General features: G+C 44.0%; 1 protein-coding gene across 2 annotated transcripts; it reads right to left on the minus strand.

Annotated features, from left to right (window-relative positions):
• Positions 1-239: 239 nt before the first annotated feature.
• Positions 240-23,693, minus strand: gsb-n (paired box protein gooseberry-neuro). Of its 2 annotated transcripts, XM_070214036.1 has the most exons (6): positions 23,409-23,693; positions 22,703-23,335; positions 17,310-17,623; positions 13,625-13,736; positions 1,017-1,613; positions 240-886 (listed from the first exon to the last, which is right to left on the minus strand). In XM_070214036.1, exons 2-6 carry the CDS (start codon positions 22,755-22,757, stop codon positions 591-593), a joined length of 1,374 nt encoding a protein of 457 aa, XP_070070137.1. In that variant the 5' UTR covers positions 22,758-23,335; positions 23,409-23,693; the 3' UTR covers positions 240-590. The 2 variants fall into 2 exon arrangements, with proteins under 2 accessions (XP_070070137.1, XP_017010347.2); XM_017154858.3 differs by lacking the exons at positions 22,703-23,335; positions 23,409-23,693 and adding an exon at positions 17,793-18,251.
• Positions 23,694-23,884: the final 191 nt, after the last annotated feature.

Consider the following 23,884-nt stretch of genomic DNA (forward strand, 5'->3'; position numbering starts at 1 on the left):
TGCAAATATATACAAATATTACTGGTTTGTTCCTATAATACAAAATATACCTGTGTTTTAATATACCCTCTATTTCTAGAGCCAATCCTACAAAGTAGGAGTTATGTCCTTGAAGTCAAAATCTAAATCTGGTTAGATCGTGGAAAGACTTACCTTATTGCTTGCAAATTGGAAATGAAAATTAAAAGAAAGACAGTTATCAATTCAAATAATATATTTTTATTATTTCTTCTATCGCTACAATTTACATATGTCGTCTTTTGTTTTTGCTCACAAGTAGCTTCTACATCGTTGGATTCCGGCGTACTCTACTCAACAATATCTCATTACTTAGTTTAATAAATATACATTGTTACCTAGCTATGTGTTTATAATGATTGTATGGAAACGTTGCCAGCCTTAATGCGCCTATAAAAGCCATATAATGCACATGCAGTAAGCGAAGTAATCCTAAATTATAGCCAAGCCGATATTTTCCATATTCACGTTTTGGGGTGTATAAATAGTTGCCTAACATCTACATGTGCCTCTGCTGATAATTGAATTACATAAAACTAATGCGAAAACTGAATGGCTCTCCACTAGCCAGTTCATGACCAGTACTTGGCCTGACCCTGCGCCGGCAGAGGGTGGTTGTAGGCAGCAGCGGCAGCCGCATTGCCGTGAGCCGCTGCAGCGGCGTAGTCATTCAGATGCTGGTGCTGGGCTACGTGGGCGTTGTAGTTGGCGGCCGCCACCGCCGACTGGTTGAGATGGTAGGCCGCCTGCCAGTTCGAGGGGGTCTCCAGCTTCGAGTAGTTGTCGCTCAGGTGCAGCGAGGGCGAGATCTTTGAGACGCTATCTGCGGTTAGCTTGGAGAAGTCGTCAATGGTCAGCTTCGAGTAGTCTGCAAGGGGAGAAGGGAGGCAGAAGGACTTGAGCATGGAACATGGAAACATTGCACAGAAATATGTGTATTGAATATGTTATCTTTGAGTTTACTACGTTTTATTTATTAGTGTTGAAAGTGCACCCACCTTGATGGTAGTAGTTCTGGCTACCAAAGTGTCCGGGCTGAGCAAAGCTGCCGGGAAATCCGTGTTGCGCCGCACTCTGGACCAAGTCGTAGCCACCCATCTGCGTGTGATGGTGGGCCGCTGCTGCAGCCGCCGCGGCACTGTGGTGGGAACTGGGGGCGTGGGCGGCATGGTGAACGCCATCGTTCATGCCGGCTCCATTTGCGGTCGTGCCCGGCGCAGGACTGTAGCCAGCCATCGAGCCAACTCCGAGGGGGCCGAAGCCCAGAGGCGCCGTCCCTCCACTGGGTCCGACTCCCACGCCCACGCTGGAGCCACTGCCACTGTTCATGGGCGAGAGGCCGGAGCTCGAGCCGCCCGAGTGCTTGCGGAGACGCGCACGGCGGTTGGAGAACCACACCTGGATGCGGGCCTCGGTCAGGGCCGTGGTCTGGGCCAGCTCCTCACGCGTGTACACATCGGGGTATTGGGTGCGAGCAAAGGCCCGCTCCAGGGCCTCCAGTTGCTCGGCGGTGAAGGTGGTGCGGGAGCGACGCTGCTTGCGTTTCAGCGGAATCCCAGGCTCCGACTCCGTGTCACTTATGTCGGAGTCGCGGCCTGAAACGATGGGAATGGGAATTGGGTCTTTATTAAAACGCAACTAAAATTATTAACGCCTCGTAGGAAGCCATAAAATTTACCACGCCCCTTTGGTTCTGCCGAAACTGAATCATATTCGGCGGTTCGATCTCCGGATTCATTGAATAGGGGCCACCGACGTGGATCGCCGGCGATCGTGTAACCCCCAGATCTCCCATTTGAATGGGAGTCGACGTTCACTGCGCGCCATTGCATATTAATTGAGACGTCGGGGAGCGCAACAAATCTGTCAAAGCCACCGACGATCCCACAGAAGCGGACGGACGGGCTCTTCAGATCCAGCGGAGGCGTTGCCGCAGGCAGCTCGTAAAAGTCACAGCATTGACAAGTGACACAATATATCACATTACACAAGAAGATGATCGGCAAGTTGTCAGCGGCCATGGAGGAGTGCGCCAATTAACTTCGGCATCTGTTTACGAAAGGGAAATGGGGAAAGCCGCCGTCATTGGCAATCGGGCTTGAAGCGCGGCGTGTGGCGGAGCAGTCACACAGTCACAGGGCCGTGCCAAATTATTTGGAGAGCTCATTACACAATAAACTGCGTCTTCGAGGCGGGGCAGATCACAGCCTAGGATCAAGGCGGAGGAGCGGCACCCTTTGCGGGAATTATTCAACAAGATCGCAAGATCGTTTTTCAAAAAAGGATGATTCCGCTGTGTCCGTTCTGTTTGTATGTCTGCCAGTGGAGCGGAAATTCTTTGGTTTCGATTAAATTTATCGTCCATTGTCCCGAATTCAAGGGTTCGTGTGTGGCTGAGACTGCTGCGGTCACTGAGGGGGCGCTAATCTTTTCCGGTCTGTCAAGTGAAATTATTAATTGATCTTACGAATTAGATGACTTCCTGTTTCCTTTTCGACTGTGGTTTTCACAGTATATGAGTTTGATTCTCTGAGCTGCGCACTCCGATCAATCTTGTCTTAGTTTCCCAAAGTCGGTGAAACGATTTGTGTTATCATATTTTTTTCACTAACGCTCTACCCATCTGCCCTGTATGCACATTTTGAAAATCGGATTGGCGAAAACCCAGTTTTGAAACCTGAAGCAGTAAAGTAATCTTTCGGCACGCTTATGAGCTTCGGCAACCAACAGGCCACACCCAAAATCCCCTTAGGCAAAACCTCCGCAACGAAAAGCCTCGACGCGCGGAACGCCCACTGTTTAGTTCGGCCTGTGGTCCAATAAAGAAATCGAAAAGTTCACATGCGTATTAAATGAAAACGAATGGATATGAATGATAAAATACAGAAGTCGGACTATTAATCTTTCAACACACGAAACAATAAAACTTAATTATACGAAATAAGGGGTCGGGTTTCTGGGTTCCTGGAGCTGCAGAAGCCGTGCATGTGGATGGGATCGATGTGGATAGCAGGGCAAGAAGACAAAGCAAAGCGACAAAGAGACGATACCAAGAAAGGTGGAAGGCAGAAAAATCAATTAGTTTTTAAATGTTAAACATTTTATTAATTTGTTGCTACTTGCCCATCAATAGCGCCCGTATGCGAAAGGGCGCAGTGGGGAGAAAACAATCCAGCAGCGTCGAAGACAAAAGCCTTTTTATTTTGCCACCAACACCGACAGCAACGGCAGGGCACCACTTTGGCTACTGTGGAGCTCTTTGAATTTCGGGCTTTCTTTTCGGTGACTGGTCGCCGTGGAAAACCGTTTGGGGCCCTGAGCTTTGATAAATTGCTGCGGTTTCGTAATCCGGCCAGGTATTCCATCATTTTTGACGACGTTTAGGCTGTGTTTCCGAACAGCAGGTAGTACTCGCACTTCGGGAACCAGCCCCTGTGTGGCAAAGTGCAAAAGGCAAGCGGTCATTTTCCCCAGCCTTTTTTGTGAGTATCTATTTTTGGGGCCCAATCACCTTTGATGGACAATTGCTGCTAGAGCCCTCTATCGCAGTTGTGGCAAAGATCAATCTGCTGTGTTCGAATGGATATTTATGGGGAGGTGAAGTGAGCCCCGGCCCTGTCATCAATCAACAACCCTGACACCGACCCCCTGATTTAAATTGGTGCATCTAATGCAAAGCAAGGCGTTATGTGTGTATGTACATATGCAAGGGAATGCGACCTGCAATTGAAAAGCCCTGCGGGGGGTGGAGGGTTGGGGTATCGGGATAGGGGATCCCCGACACTCGACTGTCAGATGTCAGTTGGAGACACGCGCGTTCTCTGTTGCCGAGCCACAGACTCGGGGTTTGAAAGACCTCGGAACATGTGACATTGACTTGGGCCCGGCCAAAGGGGTAACCCAGCCCAGCTCAACTCAGCTCATTTCGGCTCGGCTCAATTCCGGCGAATGTTATTTCTTAAGTCTTAAGATTCGTGTCTTAAGATTCATGTCAGCAAAAGGATTACAGGAGCTTTAAAAGTAATGCCGCTTATATGCGCTAAGTTTAACAAGCGCTGAGTCGCGCTCGAAGGATGGAATGTGGCGGGCGTTTTATAATTGTGTTCGAAAGATATAGATTCTGCACAGACAGGGATTAGGGAAAATTAATATATGTACATCAGTTATTATTAAAAAACATCCATATTTATAACTCAAAAAAAAATGCTGAACGTATGGTACAATACCATATATACCAGGGAACGTAACTGTTATAAGTTTTATTTTAAAAATCACACTTTAACAGTTATTTTCTGATTTGTAAAGTAAAACTCAAAGAATAACTGTTATTTTTTGAGTTTTATAATAAAAGTTGACAAATAACAGTTATTCGTCGTGATCAAAAATAAAACTCAAACTTGATTTATGGCGATTTTGTGGGTAAACAAAATTTTAAAAAAATATAGGTATAAAATATGCGCGGTTGCCTTTTTTATCAAATTTTTAGTAAGTTATAAAAAGCACGGGTATCATGTTTTTTTTAATTATTTCATTTTTTCAAAAATGTTATATTACACAGGCCGACAAAATGTGACATGGGTCGATGTCCAGGCCTGCCACCATTTTATTTCGATAAATTAGGCTTTTCTAAGCATAAGTTGCCACTACGCCTATAGTCCATCAGCTCTGGTATTTGCGGTATCTTTAATTTAAGAAAATCATAAATTTTCTTCGTCTTTTGGGATATATCTTCAAGAGTGGTCAACCAATTTTGGTAATTTTTTCGGAATTAAATAGTTACATGTCTCTTTTATAGGTCGTTTTGGAAAATTCAATCTAACTCAACCACAAGAGGAGGTGGGTGCATTCAAAATTTTAAAGTCACAGCAAAGTTTAAAAATTAAATAAAAATATTTTCTTCTACGATGCATTTTTGATCCAAAGACACCTTATGTCCTTAATTTTTAGGACACTCATCAGGTTTTTGTGAATTGTTTTGGAATTTTTAAAATTGTTTTTCTTCCTTCCTTCGCAGTGACGATTCACAAACAGTGCCCAAACCTGTCACTATTTTACGTATCGCATAACTATTTTTGAGCACAAGTGACCCTTGCTTTAAAAATATTTATACATGGGCGTAAGTTAAAAGCTGGAGGGGAATTACACTTCAGGCATTTCAGCCCCCAAAGATTAGTAGGCTACGCTCATGTGCTTATATTCAAAGCAAAACAAGAGAGAACGCTATAGTCGGGTTGGTGTCCCGACTATCTAATACCCGTCACTCCGCTAAAGGGAGTGCGAACGCTGTGTCGGGTTGGTGTCCCGACTAATAATCGTAACTCAGCTAAAGGGAGTGCGAGGGAGATAGATATATGTTGACAATTTATAAATCGTATAACTTTTTAATGAATGGTCCGATTTGAAAAATGTCTTCTACATTTCGATAGGTATAAATATACACAACAAAATTGCATTTATACTTCTCGGAAATCTTTAAAGATGTGGGCGCAGGACCCATTTTAAAATCGTTAGTGGGCGATTGTGGGCGTTAGAGGGGGCGTGGCGCTCGGCTAAAATAAACTTGCGCTGCGTAGGAAGCCAAAGAATATGTGTGGGAAATCTCAACCTTCTAGCTTTTGTAGTTTCTGAGATCTCAGCGTTCATACAGACGGACAGACGGACAGACGGACAGACGGACAGACGGACAGACGGACAGACGGACATGGCTAGATCGACTCGGCTAGTGACCCTGATCAAGAATATATATACTTTATGGGGTCGGAAACGCTTCCTTCTAGCTGTTACATACTTTTGCACGAATCTAGTATACCCTTTTACTCTACGAGTAACGGGTATAACTACTTAGAAAGCTTCTGGCTTACTGATGATCTGGTTATAAAAGAATTTGTTCCTAATAAACCAAGAACAAATAATAGGCCTTCCACGGTGCCAAAAAACTGAAAAGTTTATTATTGGCTTACCAAAATGTTAGAGGACTTAGCATGAAGCTACCCAAGCTTTATGCTGACTCCTCGGCATTTACGGACGATATCTTAGCTTTTACAGAAACTTGGCTGAAACCAGAGATAACAGACTCTGAAGTTCTTGCAAATAATTTTAATACCTACAGAACTGATCGCCTTTCCCGTAGGGGGGGCGGCGTTCTAATTGCTGTCACTTCTACCCTAAATTCTGAGAGAATTCACTCTCATGTCCCTAGTGACATTGAATTTGTTGGTGTGAAAGTTACCCTCCAATCCTTGTCTATCTTTATTACATGTTCCTATATTCCACCTGGCTCTGACCTTATAATTTATGAGCAACATCTAGCAGCTATTAAATCTATTCTATCCTTTCTTTCCAATAGAGACCTTTTGATTGTTTTGGGTGATTTTAATCTCCCGGATATTTCTTGGTCCCCTCCTTCTGACTCACTTGTCGCTCTACCCTTATCCGCCCATGACTTTGTGGATGGCCTTTTAGAATTATCGTTACAGCAAGTTAGCTTTATACGTAATTCATTAAATAGACAATTAGATCTTGTGTTTGTTTCAGATCCGTCTGAAGTCACAGTATCTAGAATTGACGCTCTTGTGGTACCAGAAGACCGATACCATCCAACTATGGAATTGACAATTTGCCTCCCCTACCTTGATACCCTCTCTCCTTTAGTCTCTCCAACTAAAATGAGAAGCTTTCGTAAATGTGACTTTAGTAAACTTAACTTAATGATTTCTCAATATAATTGGACAGAATTTTATAACTGTATGGACATCGAAAGTGCCACTGAACTGTTTTATAGCGTTCTAAACACTTTTTTTAATGAATGCGTTCCTGATAGGCTTCCTCCAAAGCCAAACAGGCCCCCTTGGTTTACAAATGCGCTTCAACGACTTAAAAATCTTAAATCAAACACTTATAAAAAGTATAAAAAATCGGGTAGGCCATCCGATTTTTCGAAATATGTGGTGGCTCGATCTGATTTTAACGTTCTTAACAGTCATTGCTATTCTATGTATTTAGATCGCTGTAAATTTGAATTTTCAAATGACCCGAAGCAGTTTTATAACTTTGTCAACGCAAAGCGAAAGTCATCAGCTTTGCCTTCATCGGTTCGATTTAACTCAATGGAGGCATCGACTGACTCTGAAATTGCTGATTTATTCTCTGACTTTTTCCAAACTACTTATAGCTCTTCTTCATGGACAGAATCAAATTACCGTAATCCCTTAAATAGGGCAAATTGTATTTTTTCCCCTATAATTACCGAAAGTTCTCTCTTAAGAAATTTAACATCAACAACGCCAACTTATTCACCCGGTCCTGATGGACTTCCTGGGTGTGTGCTTAAGTTTTGTGCATCAACCATCTGCAAACCTATTCTTAAACTTTTTCAATTGTCTATTTCATCATCAGTTTTTCCAACTATCTGGAAGGATTCTTTTATTATTCCACTTCACAAAAAGGGTGCGAAGGCGGATGCCCAGAATTATAGAGGTATTTCTAAATTGTCGGCTATTCCAACAGCCTTTGAACGTATTATCACTTCTCATTTGCAACATTTATGTTCCTCGCTAATATCACCGTGTCAGCACGGTTTTGTTAAGCGAAGATCGACTACCACCAACCTACTTGAATTGTCATCAATTGTAATAAATGGATTTAACAATAAAATGCAGACTGACGTTGTATATACAGATTTCAGTAAAGCCTTTGACTCTGTTAACCACTCTCTTCTTTTATTCAAATTAGATTTGCTTGGCTTTCCATGTAATCTATTAACTTGGATTTCAAGCTATTTGAATGGGAGGACTCAGAGGGTTATATTTAAGAACGCTGTTTCAAAAACGATCCATGTGACATCTGGAGTACCTCAGGGTAGTCATTTGGGCCCTTTGCTGTTTACTTTGTTTATTAACGATCTTCCCTCTATTGTAACACATTCTCGTGTACTAATGTATGCTGATGATGTTAAGCTTTGTTTGACTTATAATAATATAGAGTCTGGTTTTGGCTTACAATCAGACATTGATCATTTTCAAGTATGGTGTGAGTATAACCTCTTAAATTTGAACTGCCTAAAATGCAACGTAATGACCTTTTATAGGGTTACCCCAAGCTTTATAAGTTATTCGCTTCAGAATTTGCCACTTGACCGTATATATTCAGTAAATGACTTAGGCGTTCTTCTGGACCCGAAGCTTAAATTTGACTGCCACATAATGTCGACAGTCAATAAAGCTATGAGTGTTCTTGGGTTTATAAAGCGTTGGTCAAAAGAATTTGATGACCCTTATATAACCAAATTATTATTTACCTCCCTTGTCCGTCCTATATTGGAATATTGTTCTCTGGTTTGGAGCCCACAATACCAAGTCCACATTGACCGTATAGAGTCGGTACAAAAAAAATTTCTCCTTTTTGCCCTTCGTAGTTTGAACTGGGATCAAAACGTAAGGCTACCTTCCTACCAGAGTAGATTATTATTGCTTAATCTGCCCACACTTGCAAATCGTAGAAAAATGCTGGGTACCATTTTTATGCATAATCTTATAAGAGGTGATATTGATTCTGTAGAACTTGTTAGCCGCCTAACTTTTAATGTTCCCGTTAGACTAACACGTAATTATCAACCTCTTAATTTACCTCGATGTACATCAAATTTTGGTCTGCACGAGCCCTTTCGCGTTCTATGTAATAACTATAACGTTCTTTATCATTTAATTTGCTCATCAACTTCTATCCCGGTATTAAAAACTAACATTTTAACTCATTTGCTTCACTCCTAACTGCATGTTTTTTTTTTTTTTTTATTATTTGTCCCGTCTTTATTGGTTTTATGTATTCTTCCTCGCGAACTCGCATTTTTGCCCAAATTTACAAAAGGGCCCCGCGCGTAACAAGCACGTGCTTGGTGTCGTTGGGCCACTTGTTTGTACTTCTCGTAGTGCATCAACGTCCATCATATATAGATCGTTTAGAAATATGTTATTTAAAATTGTGACAGGTTTGGGCACTGTTTGTGTATCGTCACTGTGAAGGAAGTAAGAAAAACCATTTTAAAAATTCCAAAACAATTCACAAAAAGCTGATGAGTGTCCTAAAAATTAAGGTCATAAGGTGTCTTTGGATCAAAAATGCATTGTAGAAGAAAATATTTTTATTTAATTTTTAAACGCTGTTCACAAATGAAGATTTTTAAACTTTGCTGTGACTTTAAAATTTTGAATACCTCCTCTTGTGGTTGAGTTAGATTGTATTTTCCAAAACGATCGTATAAAAGAGACATGTAACTATTTAATTCCGAAAAGATTACCAAAATTGGTTGACCACTCTTGAAGATATATCCCAAAAGACGAAGAAAATTTGTGATTTTCTTAAATTAAAGATACCGCAAATACCAGAGCTGATGGACTATAGGCGTAGTGGCAACTTATGCTTAGAAAAGCCTAATTTATCGAAATAAAATGGTGGCAGACCTGGACATCGACCCATGTCACATTTTGTCGGCCTGTGTTATTTTATAATTTATATATTAACTGTTACCTTAAAAATATTCAAATCTTCAGTAATTTTCTTATTCTTAAAGTTATTACAAAATTAATAAGTCTGACATTAAACCTATGAATATATATTTGCCATAATTTTAAAAGCGCTTGAAATTGTTGTCCGAGTGATAATAAATGTAATTTAATCAATCGTTAATTTCGGTAACTAAAAAACTTAAGAAGCATATGATGTAATAATATAGTGGTAAGTGGCCTGCTACTTTAAATTGACCCAAAATATTTTACAATCTTGCCTACGAAGGCATTTTTAATATAATCGTGCCGATTAAGTATATATTAAACAGTGTATTTTTCTTTAGTAGACTGCATAATAAGTTTTCCTCAAAACATTTGATATCACTTTTTGCATGTGGGATCATCACTACATTTTTACCTTAAAGAGGTGGCTTTGTTTGATATCGAAAGCTTTTGTTTTAAAATGTTGTTTTAAGAATTCCCAGAACAATTTTAAAACACGAATTTTAACATGCGGCTGTTACCTAATATTAAATTTAATGTGGCTAATTAAAATATAAATGTTAGCTAGGAACGCCCACGCAGGGGAAAGGTGAACCCATTTCAAATCCACTAAATACTGTGTTTAATTTCAAATGATTTCCCACTGGGCCTCATTTAAACTAATTTACAAAAGTCGTAGGAGCTGCCATGGTAGGGGACAACGGGTTGGAGAAAAAGAGACCAAAATTAGTTATAATCATAATCCGGCGGCAAAAGAAACGAAATCATCGAAATCGAAGGAGTTCAGCATCGGGCCAGAATGAAATGAAACTAATTTAAATAACAATGCAGACAAACACTTGATCAAAACAAATCCCAGATGAACAGCAGCGGCGGCGAGAACGAATGAAAAAAGAGAAAGAAAGAGCGAAGGAGGCAGAGAACTCCGGAGGGAGCGGGACAGAGAAGTCGGTTAAAGTGTGATAATACGTTAATAAAATATTTTGTAACTCATCAACACGAACGACGGACTCGGTCGGGGGCGCTGCAGTGCATGGAGGCGGCGGAAAACATACGAAAGTCGGACCGAGACGATCCGGGCCACAATGAGATCAAACAGAACGCTCCAGGACACCCTGGTGGGCATTAAAGAAGCCGCTCAAGATCGGTGCATTTGAAGTCAAAGCGATGCTTTTGTTACGTTGACACTTTTTTCGGGCATGAACGATTTTAATGGGTTTTCGAGTCGAACAAATGAGCCAGCCACTGGATCATCGGGCCATATGTGTGAGATAGGGTCAGCTCCGAGGTCGGTGCTGCGGGTTAGAGACCGCACATGCAAGGATAGGATATTTTTGCGCAATCACCGGCAAGAAGCCGACTTGCCGAGCTGCCTCCCTCGCCTCGCAGTCATTTGTCATGTGACATTGCAGGAATGCCCCTCTCCCGTCTTTCGACTCCCTCTGACATCCCGTTGCGAATCATTAGAGGAGGTGTGAACTCCCATAACAGGATTGCTCGGGCGGCGTCCGTTTGTCTTCGTCCTTCGGCCATTGCCATTTTCCATTTCCCAGCTTTTTGTTTTTTTTTTTGCAAATAATTGAACCTGTTGTGTTTGGACTCGTCCAGGATCTGCCCTTGCATTGCTGCCGCATTGTCTGGACCTGGATCCTTGGGTGGGGGGAGAATATTTTGTAAATATCGCTCTCCATTCCCACGGCGGTCCCTCTTGATGCCTTTGTCCTGGCCACTAATTGCCACAAGTGCTCTGCTCGGCTTTTCTTCTTTCGCCGTTGACTTCTTGTCGGTGTTTTGCCATTTGATTTCTTTGTTTTGCGCCACTTTCTTTCTTTGAGTGTTCGATCGCACTAAATAAAACAAATCGCACGCGTATTTATCAGTCAAGGCTTTGGGCTCAGAATCAGACAGCTTGGCTATTGTAAGGCCGTTAAGCGGAGGCGTTGCAAGCGTTTAGCGGTGTGTTTGTTGTGTTTTCGACGGGGCGTGGGGATCAATGTTTATCAAGCTGGAGATTACTGGGAAACGGAGAGGTACGGATTCCAAGTAATTGTCATTTGTGATTTAGCCGCTTCGAGCGGGAAGTCGCTCAAACATGGCCGCATTTGAATTATAATTTAGTTCGTCTAATGTCTCACCTTTTCTCACACCTTTTATTTTCCGAAATAATACAATTTAAATTGGTCTTTAGCGAGGATTTCCATCGACTGCTATCAATGCTCTTAATAACGACATTGGTCGACTCATTTGGTCCGCCATACACTGGTTTTTGATCAAAAATTATAACAGCATTATTGTCACCCAACTTATTTCAGTAGCCCCCACACAATTTCTCTTTCTTTTTTGGGTAAATTCAGCTATTATTGGGTATTTCAAATATTTCCATCGATTTTTCGGTATTTGCGAGATCAAAGCGAGCCGCCGGTAAACACAGTCGACGACACTAGGGCTTTGTGGCCGGGGAAGCTTCGGATGGGTCTGGGAAAGGGACTGCAAGTGGAAAAAAGACGACGGACGTGGATGTGAACGTGAACGTGGGGCCAGAATCAGTTGTGTAAATTGTACAAAATCCAAATCAAACGAAATTATACGCGAAACAAAAGATGAAGAAACATATTTAATAATGCATAATTTTATTTTCGGCGTCTGCAGGTGAGGGCCAGGAATCATTCGGTCGCCGGCAAAGAAGGCGTTGATTACAGGCAACGGCACCGACTTTGTTATCCCAGGTCCCAGATCCAAGATCCCAAAGATTCCAACACAGCTGGGTACTGGCCTGCCAGTTCCACTTGGGATGTGTCTCTGCGCAGCCTTTCCGACTGGGGTTGTGATTGTGAGTTGGCTGCTGATTCTGCCTGGCCAGCTATAATAATGGTGCGGGGCACCGGGATGGGGCCGAGGAATCAATGATGATGGGAGGGCGTGTGCTTATTATACGCTTCGACAACATAATGATTACCCTTGGGTCGGGGCTGTGTAGATTATGCTTAGTGAGTTTTTATGTTTGTGTGATTCCAGCACCAGTTAAATAGCTTTGACACACAGGTGCTTCACGGCAGCTTAAAAAAGTGGGAATCAAGGAGTAGGGAAATGTTTTATGCATTATATCATATTTTGCTAATGTAACTTAACTCCGCTTAACATTTCACCTGTGAGTGCCATTTTCATATACCGCCCAAGAAAACAATGATAAAGAAGAAACAACGGGGAACATAACTTTCCTTCAAGGCCTCGGCCCATGAACATTTTACAATATTCATTGATGGAATGCAATCCAGAGTCATTGTCGGTTTGTACGCATTCAGAGAGACAAGGACAAGGTGACATCTAAGGGAATCCCCTGCAGGCTATTGTAAGGCGGGATTTCTGTTGTGACAGTTAGAGGTCGGCAAATATCAGAGGATGTCGGCAAACTTAACAATTGAAAAAGAGCAAATATATGAAAGTAGTTCGGCTTTCGGTGCTATAATAATTGAAAAACCAAGTTTAGCGAAGAAAGCCACAAAGATGCTCCGAAAGATCATTAAAAATAATTTTCTTCCCAATTTCTCAAACGCATAAGTAAGCAGAGTATCATGCTCTTTTGGCTGATCGACACCGCTTTGACCCCGCCGGTCGTTTATCGAATGACTATGCATATTTAGCCTGATTATTGGCTCCGATCAGGGGACAGGGGCTAGGGGCATACCGAGATCTCACGCAAGGCAGTGAAACGCTGGGTTATTAGCTGGTTCTGGGCTGGCTGGCAAAAGAATCTCGGGACTTGTGTACTTTTGATTCTCAGGTGTCATCATCTACACCTATTTCGGTGGTGTATGGCCAACAAGCGATCGAGATCGTTATCGTATGGCCAGCCAGATCCATTGTAGTCTTTTCTTTCCCATTCCGAGCGGCTTTTATTTAAGTTTAAGTCGCTAGTTCTAAGACGATCAAAGCCATGGTGCCGACACCAGTTTGTTGATTTGAGCTACAAATGATTTGATGATGATTTTCCGAAATTATCAAATAAATGATCGGTGATTTTCACAGCAAGATTCCCCGTGCCCGTTCCCATTCCTATTCCCAAATAGGTTTCTCTATCGTAGCAAACTGGGTTTTCTTACCTCCAAGAATTCCATGTATAGTATAGTCCTTTCGACCATCTTCGCTGCCTCGATCGTTTCCCCGCAACAAGCGACTGATAGATGACGTTGACGGTGGATCCGCAAAGCCCTCCTGTATTTTATGAACAAATGGAAAGTTATTCAATTAGAAATCGTGTTATGCTTTGGGTTATCTCAGTTAATTCTAATGAGTGTTGGATAGCGTATTCGGAGAAAATAAATTACCTAATTTGAGTTAAGATAAGGCCTGATAAATAATTCTGGGCGCTACTGTTGGTCGCCTAAAGGCTTTTCATCTCCGATGCTCGATCTCTTTGGAGAGCAGCAACTGGAAAGCTCTGACACTAATGCTACAGTCGCCGGGCAGCTTTTGTGTTTGGACAATTTTCATGTAGCTGTCTTTGGGCCGGCTTCCCTCTCTCACGAACTTCGGCTGGTAATCCAATTAGGGAAATGTCAAGCCGAGAGTTAGGCCAGGCATGAGAATTTATCTCTATCTGTGCGTTTGCCCTGCGATTGTGTCGCGTGTTGTGTCAAGAGGCGAGACAAGTGCTGAGATTGTACAGAATCCGGGGGGAATTGAAAACAAATTGCGAGGAATTGGAAGCGTGAAGTTAATCTCTCACATGCAAAATTAAGCTTTTCCTTGGCTCTGGCCGCTTTAGTTTTTCGGAATGAAATTCTAATGGCGCTTACAGGTCAGCATCACCTTTTCGAAACACATCCCATAAGAAACCGAAAACTGTCAGTTTTCATTAGAGCGACATGTCGACTTCAACATTAAGTCCAGATTCAAGCAAATCGCTGCACAACGAAGCGCAACTCTGCGACGTATGTAGCGTCATGTCTGGGAGTGAGATCCCAGCTCTGGAGGCTGTTTGGAGGTACCCGGAGGACGGAGAGTGACCCCCGAGTACTCGTCTGTCCGGTGGCCGGGTGTCAGTCGTTGCTCAAATGGAGTGGCATGTGCCGCAAACATTTTCATGATTAATAATATTATTTTTCCACTAACGAAATTATCGCTGTGCGGAGACCCCGGCCACCCGTTCTTCTGAGCTGTGGTTAATTCCCCGGCTAACAAAGGTGGCATAACTGGCACCTCATAGACAAGACAGGACCAGACAAGACAAGACGCCGGCCACGGAAACCAAAACTGACATTTTGTCCAGCTTGGAGTGTCGGGAGTGTCTGGCTAACTGGTGTTGGTCTTCTGTCTACTGACTACTGGCTCCCATTTCTATTGAATGTGTCACGGAGACAACAACAGAAATATGTTTTGATTTTCAACTGGACTTTGTTGCGTTATTTATGACTTGTGCTGTGTCTGGCACTTCGGCTGGGGCCCACCGTACCGGTTGTTCGACTGGAATGTGTGACAGCTTATCTTGGGGCAACTGACAACTGGATCCCAATCCCAATTTCAATTCCAATCCCGATCTCGATCGCGGTCGAGCCCCCGACTGCGCGATACATTTTTCACCTCCGACTGGGTTCTGGCTTAACAATTTCAATTGAAATTTAATTAATTAGTTGACAGTTGGATTGACACTTGACTGCACTTTATACTTGACCAAATCGTGCAGCGCTCTTTTTCTATAAGTTACCTACCATATATTTGGGGTCTCTGCTAGTTTTTTAATTGAGTGACAGGTGCGCTCTGTGTTTTTAAATAATTAAATTTCTTGGAATCAAGTAGTTTTTCATCGGGTCATATGAATAAACATGGAGAGTGAAGGTGAGGCTGAACCCCAAGGATCAATAGAAAAACACGATCTGCCATTCCCAAACCAAGTCCAATGTGCAATAACAACCGATGAAATCAATCACGACCGTTGGTGGATAAACCGCCACTGAGCAAGTTTGTATCTGTAAGATAGAAAGGGGTATGAAATCGAAGCAGGAAAGAAGCCCAAAGCGTATTCTAATTAAGCGTGAAGCTCACCTGGAGGCTGTTTTTACGCCTACTGCCCAGCCAAGCCAGCGCAAGCGGAGCAATGCGAACTGCACAGCAAGAAACATGTTTAATATGAGTGATTCTTTGTGAAACGTATCGAGATTTTCTTCAAGGAATCAAACCGATATCTCATTTTTATCACAATAAAAAATCTATTTGACAGAGCAAACATATGGCGATGCTTTATTTTTGTAAAATTAATTTATATCTTTAAATTACGTGGGGTAAAAAAAATAATTATACTCAAAAATTATTATTTTGGCCAAGCTTTCAGATAAAAAGGGTTCCAATGCAAAGTATAGTTCAAACTTAAAAAAATCATTTCAATAAAAAAAATAGTATGAGGTTGTATACACAATCCTTGATTCCCCCTGAAAATTTCCACATGGGACCTCCATTACTTTCTGCATAATTTTATAAAACAATAAAAAACAAAAAATCAATACCCTCTTGAATTTCTGCCTGTGCACATACTGTGTGGATATGGAATGAAGTGATGCCAACTCTGCTCCATTGTCCGATCATATCGATGGTCGCCCGAGTCCTATCGCCACATAAAGTGTGCCTAATTGCGGCTTCAAATAAAGAGCGAGACGAGAGCCGCCAAAAGAGGCTGGCGCATGAAAACACGAATGCTGGCATGAGTCTTTCGTCTTCCACTGCCCCCGTGCAATCTCGCCAAGAGGCGAAAACAACAACGCCAGGACAGGGCCATCCATCCATATCCAAATCCAGCCGGGCGTGGATCAGAGGAACTGTCCCGGCCAGTAGGAAGTATGCCGAAATCGAACTTTTAGCCAGACAGCTGGTCTTAGGGAATGAGCCATATTGGCGTAGGTTCAGTCATAAGCCAAAGCATAATTTCCCCTTTTGACTTGCTTTTGCTTCCCAGATCAAGGTGTGGGCATGTGTGCTTATCTCCTAAGTTTAAGGCTAATGTGAGGTAAAGTAATATGCTATTAATGGCAAAGGTGACAAGGTTTGTGAAGCGACACATTAAAAAGGATGGATGGCGAGAGGGATGTCGTACAACTTGTTTTTGTCAGATTTAGAAATCGTACATTAAAACGTGACATGAATTCAGTTGAGAGCTGGTGGGTTGAGATACTTGGCCATTGGCAAAACAAACTTAGGCCCGACTTTTTCCACGCCTCACAATGGCATATCGAACAGGAAGTTTGAAGCGATGTCCCGTAAGCAAGGGACAGATAAAAATATCCTCTTTTTGCACCTTGTCGCCTCAAGGATAAAACACAATCGATGCCGACAAGAAAAACGACAACAGCAGTGTCAGGCGACTCTTTATGGTTTAATCGATTTCTTAACGGTTTGGGTGGCAAGCGAAAATTTGTCGTCGCCGTTGTACAACAAAATTGTCAATGAGCGGCCAAGTTCAAACTAGGTCCTTTGGCCATACGGGCTATCGTTTTGGGCCATCTGTGCAACTGGCCAGCCGGCATCGGCATATGCAAAAGGGCCGGCATAGGTGTCGTCGGCAACGTGCCATAACAAAGCCAGCGGGCGGCCCGAGTCTGCCACGTGACTTTTCGGAAAACGGAAGTAAACTGATTCGCATTCGGGCCGTATTTGGGCCCTATTTGTCTACACATAATGGCATGCGGTTATGGCTACTGGTGGGTCTAGGGTCTGGGTCTAGTCAAATCCTTGCATTCTTTGTTTTTGCATTTTATTGCTTCCTGCAGTCCTGCAGGTGTAGCTCGGCACACTCACCTTGATCAGCTTCTCGCGTATCTCCCAACTGAATATCCCGGGGTTCTCCTTGCGCAGCTCATCGATCCGCGTCTCAATCTCCGGCGAGGTCACCTTGGGCTTGGATCCCCCAATCACACCGGGTCTGATGGATCCCGTCTCCTGGTATCGGTTCAGGATCTTCGAAACGCAGCCGTGGGAGACGCGAAGCTGGCGCGAAATCACACAGGGCCGAACTCCACTGGCCGCCATTTCCACGATCTTTAGGCGAATGTGATTGGGCAGCGGGCGACCATTGATAAAGACGCCCCCGAGCTGGTTGACGCGACCTTGTCCTGCGGGGCGAGTAAGATCAGTTAGAAGCGAATACGGGAAATCCAGATCATCATGGGAAATTCATTTGATAAGTTATTAAACCCTTGGAAGAACCTATATATTTTGCATTTGTCTATACTCCAGAGGTTTTTAGATACTCAAAACATGATTACTGATTGTTTAGCTTACCCTGAAAGGGATACCCCGCGAATAGGGGACGCAGTGAGTTGGCGCTGGACATATCCATTGTCCGAATCCACGTAATCCACTTATTGATAACTTATAATCTAAAATGACGTTGCACCGTATAACAAACTGGCTTTGGCTTAGGATTAGTGCATCAGAGTCGATACAATTGCACACTTATATTTACAACGGCCTAGAGGCTGTAGTTATTCTCTGTTAATCTTAATCACTTGGAAGTTGGCCCAAAGGCTGCACTTCATCACTGCGAAACCAGCGACGACACGAGCGGCTTCCGATTCCGATTCCGACGGAACTTTGCAACTCTCAACCTCAACCCGGTGGTTAGGCAGTGGGATTTTTTCTTGGAATTACGCGCGCTTCGGCGATCAAACAGCACGAGACTTGCAAGGCAACTAAAGAGAAGCGCGAGCATAAATTAACGAGGGCCGGCCGACGACGACTACTCCACAGACGGACGAACAATGAGATCGCTCCATAAACTGGTTCCCGCGTCCGAGCCACCACCGCCGAGATGGAGACGGAGATGCTGATGCTGGCAGGAGGGAGAGCGAGAGCAGCTTTCGCGCCCGCCCTTCTGGTGGTTGATGCCTGCTCGGGCGCCAGCGCCGGCACAATATGGCAACGATCAAAACTTCGCCGGCCAGACAGAGAGAGAGAGAGTCGCTGGTGAGCGGACCGCGCTTTAATCGAGTTAATGCCACGCCTCGCCAGACCTCTGATTGGCTGAGCACGTTCAGGGCGGTTCGGCCCAGCTAGCCCGACGTTTGATATTGCAACGCATCCATAATCCATCCGCATATCAACCCCCTCCCGCTGACACTCGCCTGATCGCTATGTGAATGCAGCTGTCCCCGAGCATTCTGTATGAATTGTATGACTTTTATTTTGTCGCTGGCAGCCAATTAAACCGTGAAGGCTGCCGGCGGCACAGGACACAAACCGAGGACCAAGACCAAGCCCTAACCCAAACCCAGCACCATTACCCAGTCCAGGACGCATTATCAATCGTTCCGGTTTTGGCATTTTTAGCACCCACAGTTGCGTGTCGTGTGTTCCCAATGTATGTTTATCCCATTGCATTCTCCTCCCTTCGCCAGCTTCTGGCTAGTTAGGCTAGTTCTTTGTCAACCAAGTTTATGGCCTCCGGGTTTCCCTTAGCTTCTTGGCTTATCCCCTCCTGGCGACACACACACCATGTTCAGTTCATGCTTGTTTGCGAAAGATGAAATCGTGTCAGGATTTGTTCCTTATTCCTCCTTAGTTGGCAGGAGTATTTGGTCTTGATTAATGGAATTCAAGCTCATTAGCTTTTTTGGTATCCATATTTTAAGAAAAATAAGTTTTTCTTAATTTTTACCTGTAACTTGTCCAAATAGGATTCCACATCTTAAAGACGTAAAGCCAAAACCCCATATTTTAAATCTTATATTTTCTGGATGGTTTCAAGAATTTAATATTTTGACCCTATTCCCACTTTTAAAAGAGGTTACATTGTGATTTTTTTTCCATGACATTCTACAGTTTGGTAATTATTTTGTGCTGAAAATAACGATCTGGATTTTTGCTAAAAATAGTTCTTTTGTGTTTTTTTCTGTAACTTTTCGAAAAAGGATCCCAAATCTGTAAGACGCAGAGTCACATACAGGATCGATCTAAAAGCTACTCGGTAATCCCATCCTGATTATTCTACCCTGAACTGGGAAAGTCAATTACCGATATACAAACATAAAAATCTATCAACAGCCATTAACGGCCAGGGGAGGCACACCTGGTACAGTTGGGACGGTCTGCAGTTTTGAAAAATTGAAAAACCAACGAACAAAAGCGAAAACAGCGAAAGGACATCATCATAATATAAAGAATTAAGCGTGAAGTTTACGCATATTAAGGATACGCACATGCCGCCTGCATCTGGCTTCTACAGGGCGAGAAAGGGACAGGGGATGGACTCGAACTCGAACTCGAACCAAAAATGGCTGCCCCTCGCTCTTTGTGTATGGGGAATGTGAGAGTATGTTTGTGGCAGCAGGCCGCATGCAAATTTCTGATCTATAAAAATATTACGGCTTCCTTCAGCCCAGAACCGAATTGAGCGGAATGAGCTGGCAGGCTGATAAAATAGGCCAGAGCACTCTAAAGTAGGATCGAACTGCTAAGCCGACCTGCAGTCCCTGCGATAATCAGCATAAAAATCGATGCTAATGAAGCGTTATAAAAGAACCCCGTACTGCCTGGCCCTTGAATGCACTGGTATGCCACAGGACATTCCCGGCGAGGCATTAATTGATTGCGTCTCCGCCCATTTCCGTGCTCAGAGTGAGACCACAAAACCACTTGGTCACGATAAACATGACAAATTTTCTAATTTGCGTATTGACAGTTTTCAATTACCGGAGCTCCTCATGCGTGGCAACGGCCGCTTCAAAACTTTTGATAAGGAGCCAAGGGCCAGGAAATTTCTAAGGACTTTGTAAAACGGAAACCGCCTATAAATATGGTCCTTTGAGTTCTCAGTCCCCAAACTCTTATTTCAAGGACGAAAAAATTTTACAATTTAATTCACCCAAATCATACGCAGCTCAAAAGGCATACCAAAAGAAATGCAGCAAAAATAATTCATAAGAAATTCCTTAAGAGACTGCTTTATAAATCTGACCATTCTTAAATCAAAGGCCAAGAAATAAAACGTGTTAAATTTGCAGTTCACACTCTTTGGGACACTTTCAAGCTAATATTTCGTCAACAAAGCCTTCAATTAGCGTTCCATAAACGGGACTCAAAAATCAATGACGTCGGCTGTAGCATGTATGTACTTCTTGAATATTGACAGGATTTTATGAGCCCCGTAAACTGTGTGCCAAATTCTAAGGAGCCCATTCTTCTTCTGAATCAGAGCACATGTTGGCCACACTGCACAACACAATCTTGATTTACTGGGGGCTGTAAATTTTGTCGCCAAGCAGCGCAAGCATAAAACTTCCTCTATAGATCATTACAAGGGCAGTAAAAGGCAAGTGTGAGTACAGTCAAATTCATTCAAACTCACGAGATCGTAAACCTCTTATAAAACTCGTAAGGGAACGGGGACTTAAGAGTTCTTCAAAATTATTTTCGACTCATATGATTAGGTTTGGGCTTCCCAGAATGGACCTGGGCCCCAGCACTACCGAATCCCGAACGAGTAGCTAAATAACCCAGCCTACGGCCCGCCACTTGCTGTGCTACCGTCCTATGCGGCACCCCGCCGTTGTGACACCTCCGTCGTCCTTGAACTGCCCATGGGTCTGGTGAGTCGGAGTCTTAGTCAAATTCCGGCGGGACCGACGACGGCGTTTGTTTGCCTTGCAAATTTAGCATGAAGGAGTGAAAACTGTTTGACAACTGTCTTCGCAGTGTGTGAGTGCGAACGCGTGTGTGTGCCTAATTTTCACTTGTCCTCCTCGACCTCCTCGTCCTGGTCCAGATGGACGAGCGATCTGTCATATGCGATTGTTCAATATTTGCCCGCTTGCCAGTTTGTTTGTTTTGCCTTCCGTTTGACCATCCACAGCTACTGACGATTTTTTAACTGTGTGGCAGAGAGTTCCTGTGCATCTGTTGACAGTTGCCTAACGGAGTTTTGATGGATCAGCTAGCGGAACCTCATTATATGGTAGGGCAAGGTCCAAGTCGATTGCTGTTCCAGGAAGGAAGAGGGGTGAAATATCACTGAAAGTCCTGAAAAGACACTTTCGTCAGGTTGAATAGGAAACCATTTTAATTTCATGCAAACAATTCGTTTCGAGAGTTCTGTCTTATGAAACCTCGTAAAAGCCAGCTTTGGGCAGCAGCCAGCAAAAAAGACATCCCCGGCCGACTTTGATGGATCCGCCGCCGGTGCAGGAAGGTTTAGCGTGTTTCGCTTAAATGAAGTACCAAAAACTCAATTTATTTGCAATTAAATTGTGAAACCAAACTGCACGGGACCCGGCCTCGGCCTCGGCATTTGCATTGTCCAGCCGAAGAGGAAAGAGATCGCACGATAGCCAATAGCTGCGTCCTTTTCCCAGTTGCAAGTGCGTGGCTGCGGCACAAGCTTTGATCTTGCCCCGTTCACACGCATGGCCTTTCCACTCTCCACTCCCATTCCCCACCCATCAGCATCTCATTTGAGCGCTAAGGCGCTCCGACGTGGGCCAACGGGCCAACCCGGGACTGCGACTGCGACTGCGACTGGGCTATATGTCATTGTAACATAAAAGTTCAATTTTAATTGCCGCGCTTGACGTGCTCAAGGTATTTGGCTTGGCATTTTTACGATCACTTTGGCAAATGTGCGCTTCAAAGCCATTTCAGTCAGCAGCCCGCCGATCTCGAGGCTTGAAGCGCACGGATCTCCGACCGACTTTTGTCGGCCACTTTGTCCAGTCACTGCAGACTCGGCAGAGACTTCGGAGTATTGGGAGACCTGGCAGACCCATCCCCATCCTCGTCTGTCCTCGGAAACTCTGTGTCAAGTCGTAAAAAACATCAGCATCAGCGTCAGCCCAAGTTGTCGTGGCCGCTGTCGAGCATGGATTTTACATATGTTCATTTGTTTATATGACTGGGCTTTGGAGCCGGCTCAGATTGGCACTCAACTTAAGCGATTGCAAATCCGTAACTCATTTCGCCTCTTTTTCTCTGTTTTGTGCATGTTCGTTAACTGCTCACGCAAAATTTAAAGTGCAACCTTAACCGAAATATCCATCTTTGAATTTTTCCCACGGATCAGCATTCGAATTTAGTTTGAACAAGAAAGCATTAAAAAAGCCTCACCTGCAATGCCTACTTTATTTTGGATAATCTCTGCCCGATTTCTCTCAGTGCACTCGGTATATCTTTCGCATCAATAACATAAATTAAAAACTCACCCAAAAAGAAAACTCCCAGCGGCATTTGCTTTGAGCAAGCTGCTGACACATGCATCCTCCTCTCCAGTCCTGACTTGCCCCTTCTGGTCCCCAACCCTCAATCCCCAATTCCTGGTCCACAGTCCGCGAAAACTGCAGACTGCGTGTCGTCTCCCACATGGCGGGGCGAGCTCTTCTTGGCAGGGAGCAATTTGTTTGCGGCAATGTCCATTCCGCTTAGCGTCCAAAGGCGGGGGGCGTTCTTCAGCGCGCAAGTTCGTTATAATTTATTTAATGGCTAGCTGGCCCTGCGCGGATCCCTGGATCCCAGCTGTTGAGTAATTTGCTAAACATGCAACCGCCCGCCAATCGATGGACCGATGGACTGGGCAGATTTTCGCAGATTTATGGGCCGAGAGTATAGTATTGTCTGGGTGTTTATCGCTGGGCATTGGCAGTAAAGCTGGCTTATAGGCTGCCGAATGTGTTTTTAAACAGTGCATGCTAAATCAAAGATCTGTGGCTTTCGACCGCCGACTGTCAATTTCCGGCGAAAATCGCATGCAGTCCTGGAAGATAACTAAATTACCGCAAACACAACGACCACAGGCGTCATAATTGCGGTGAGTCTGACGGGGGGCTGGGTGGGCGGACCTACGAGCGTCAAGGACGAGAGAAAGGGACAGATAGAGAGAGAGAGCAAGGACACCGCCGTGTACTAACAAACCATTAACACCCGAACCGCAAACTGCCAACTTCTGCAACAGCTAACGCGACTACCTGTTGGCGGCGGTAGGTCCTCCTGAACTGCGATCTTCCTCTTTTTGTCGCATGATTAGAGGCCATTACAAATCGTAAGTGTTACGCTTCGTCCCTGTCCATTCCCTATCCACCGGGCGACTCAGCGTCTGGACTTGGCCAGACCGAAACTGCCGGTGGTCGTCGCTTCCACTGGCTTTGTGTGTCCGCTCTGGGTTTTGTTTCCTGCTTCACGGACCTGTCCAGCCAAATAGACTTGTCAAACTGTGCCAATGATCGATTTGACACGCCAACTTAGTCAACTTCTGGCCGTCTATATCCTGCGCTGGCGTTGCCAATCGCTTTAGCAGCGCTTTTTGGCCTAAACGCGCAAACAGAAAGACGAGTTTCCACCGGCAATCCGGAAGATACGCATCTGCTCGTAGGCCAGTAGGCGTCGACACA

Source organism: Drosophila takahashii, chromosome 2R (assembly GCF_030179915.1).
Source record: "Drosophila takahashii strain IR98-3 E-12201 chromosome 2R, DtakHiC1v2, whole genome shotgun sequence".
NCBI lineage: Eukaryota > Metazoa > Arthropoda > Insecta > Diptera > Drosophilidae > Drosophila > Drosophila takahashii.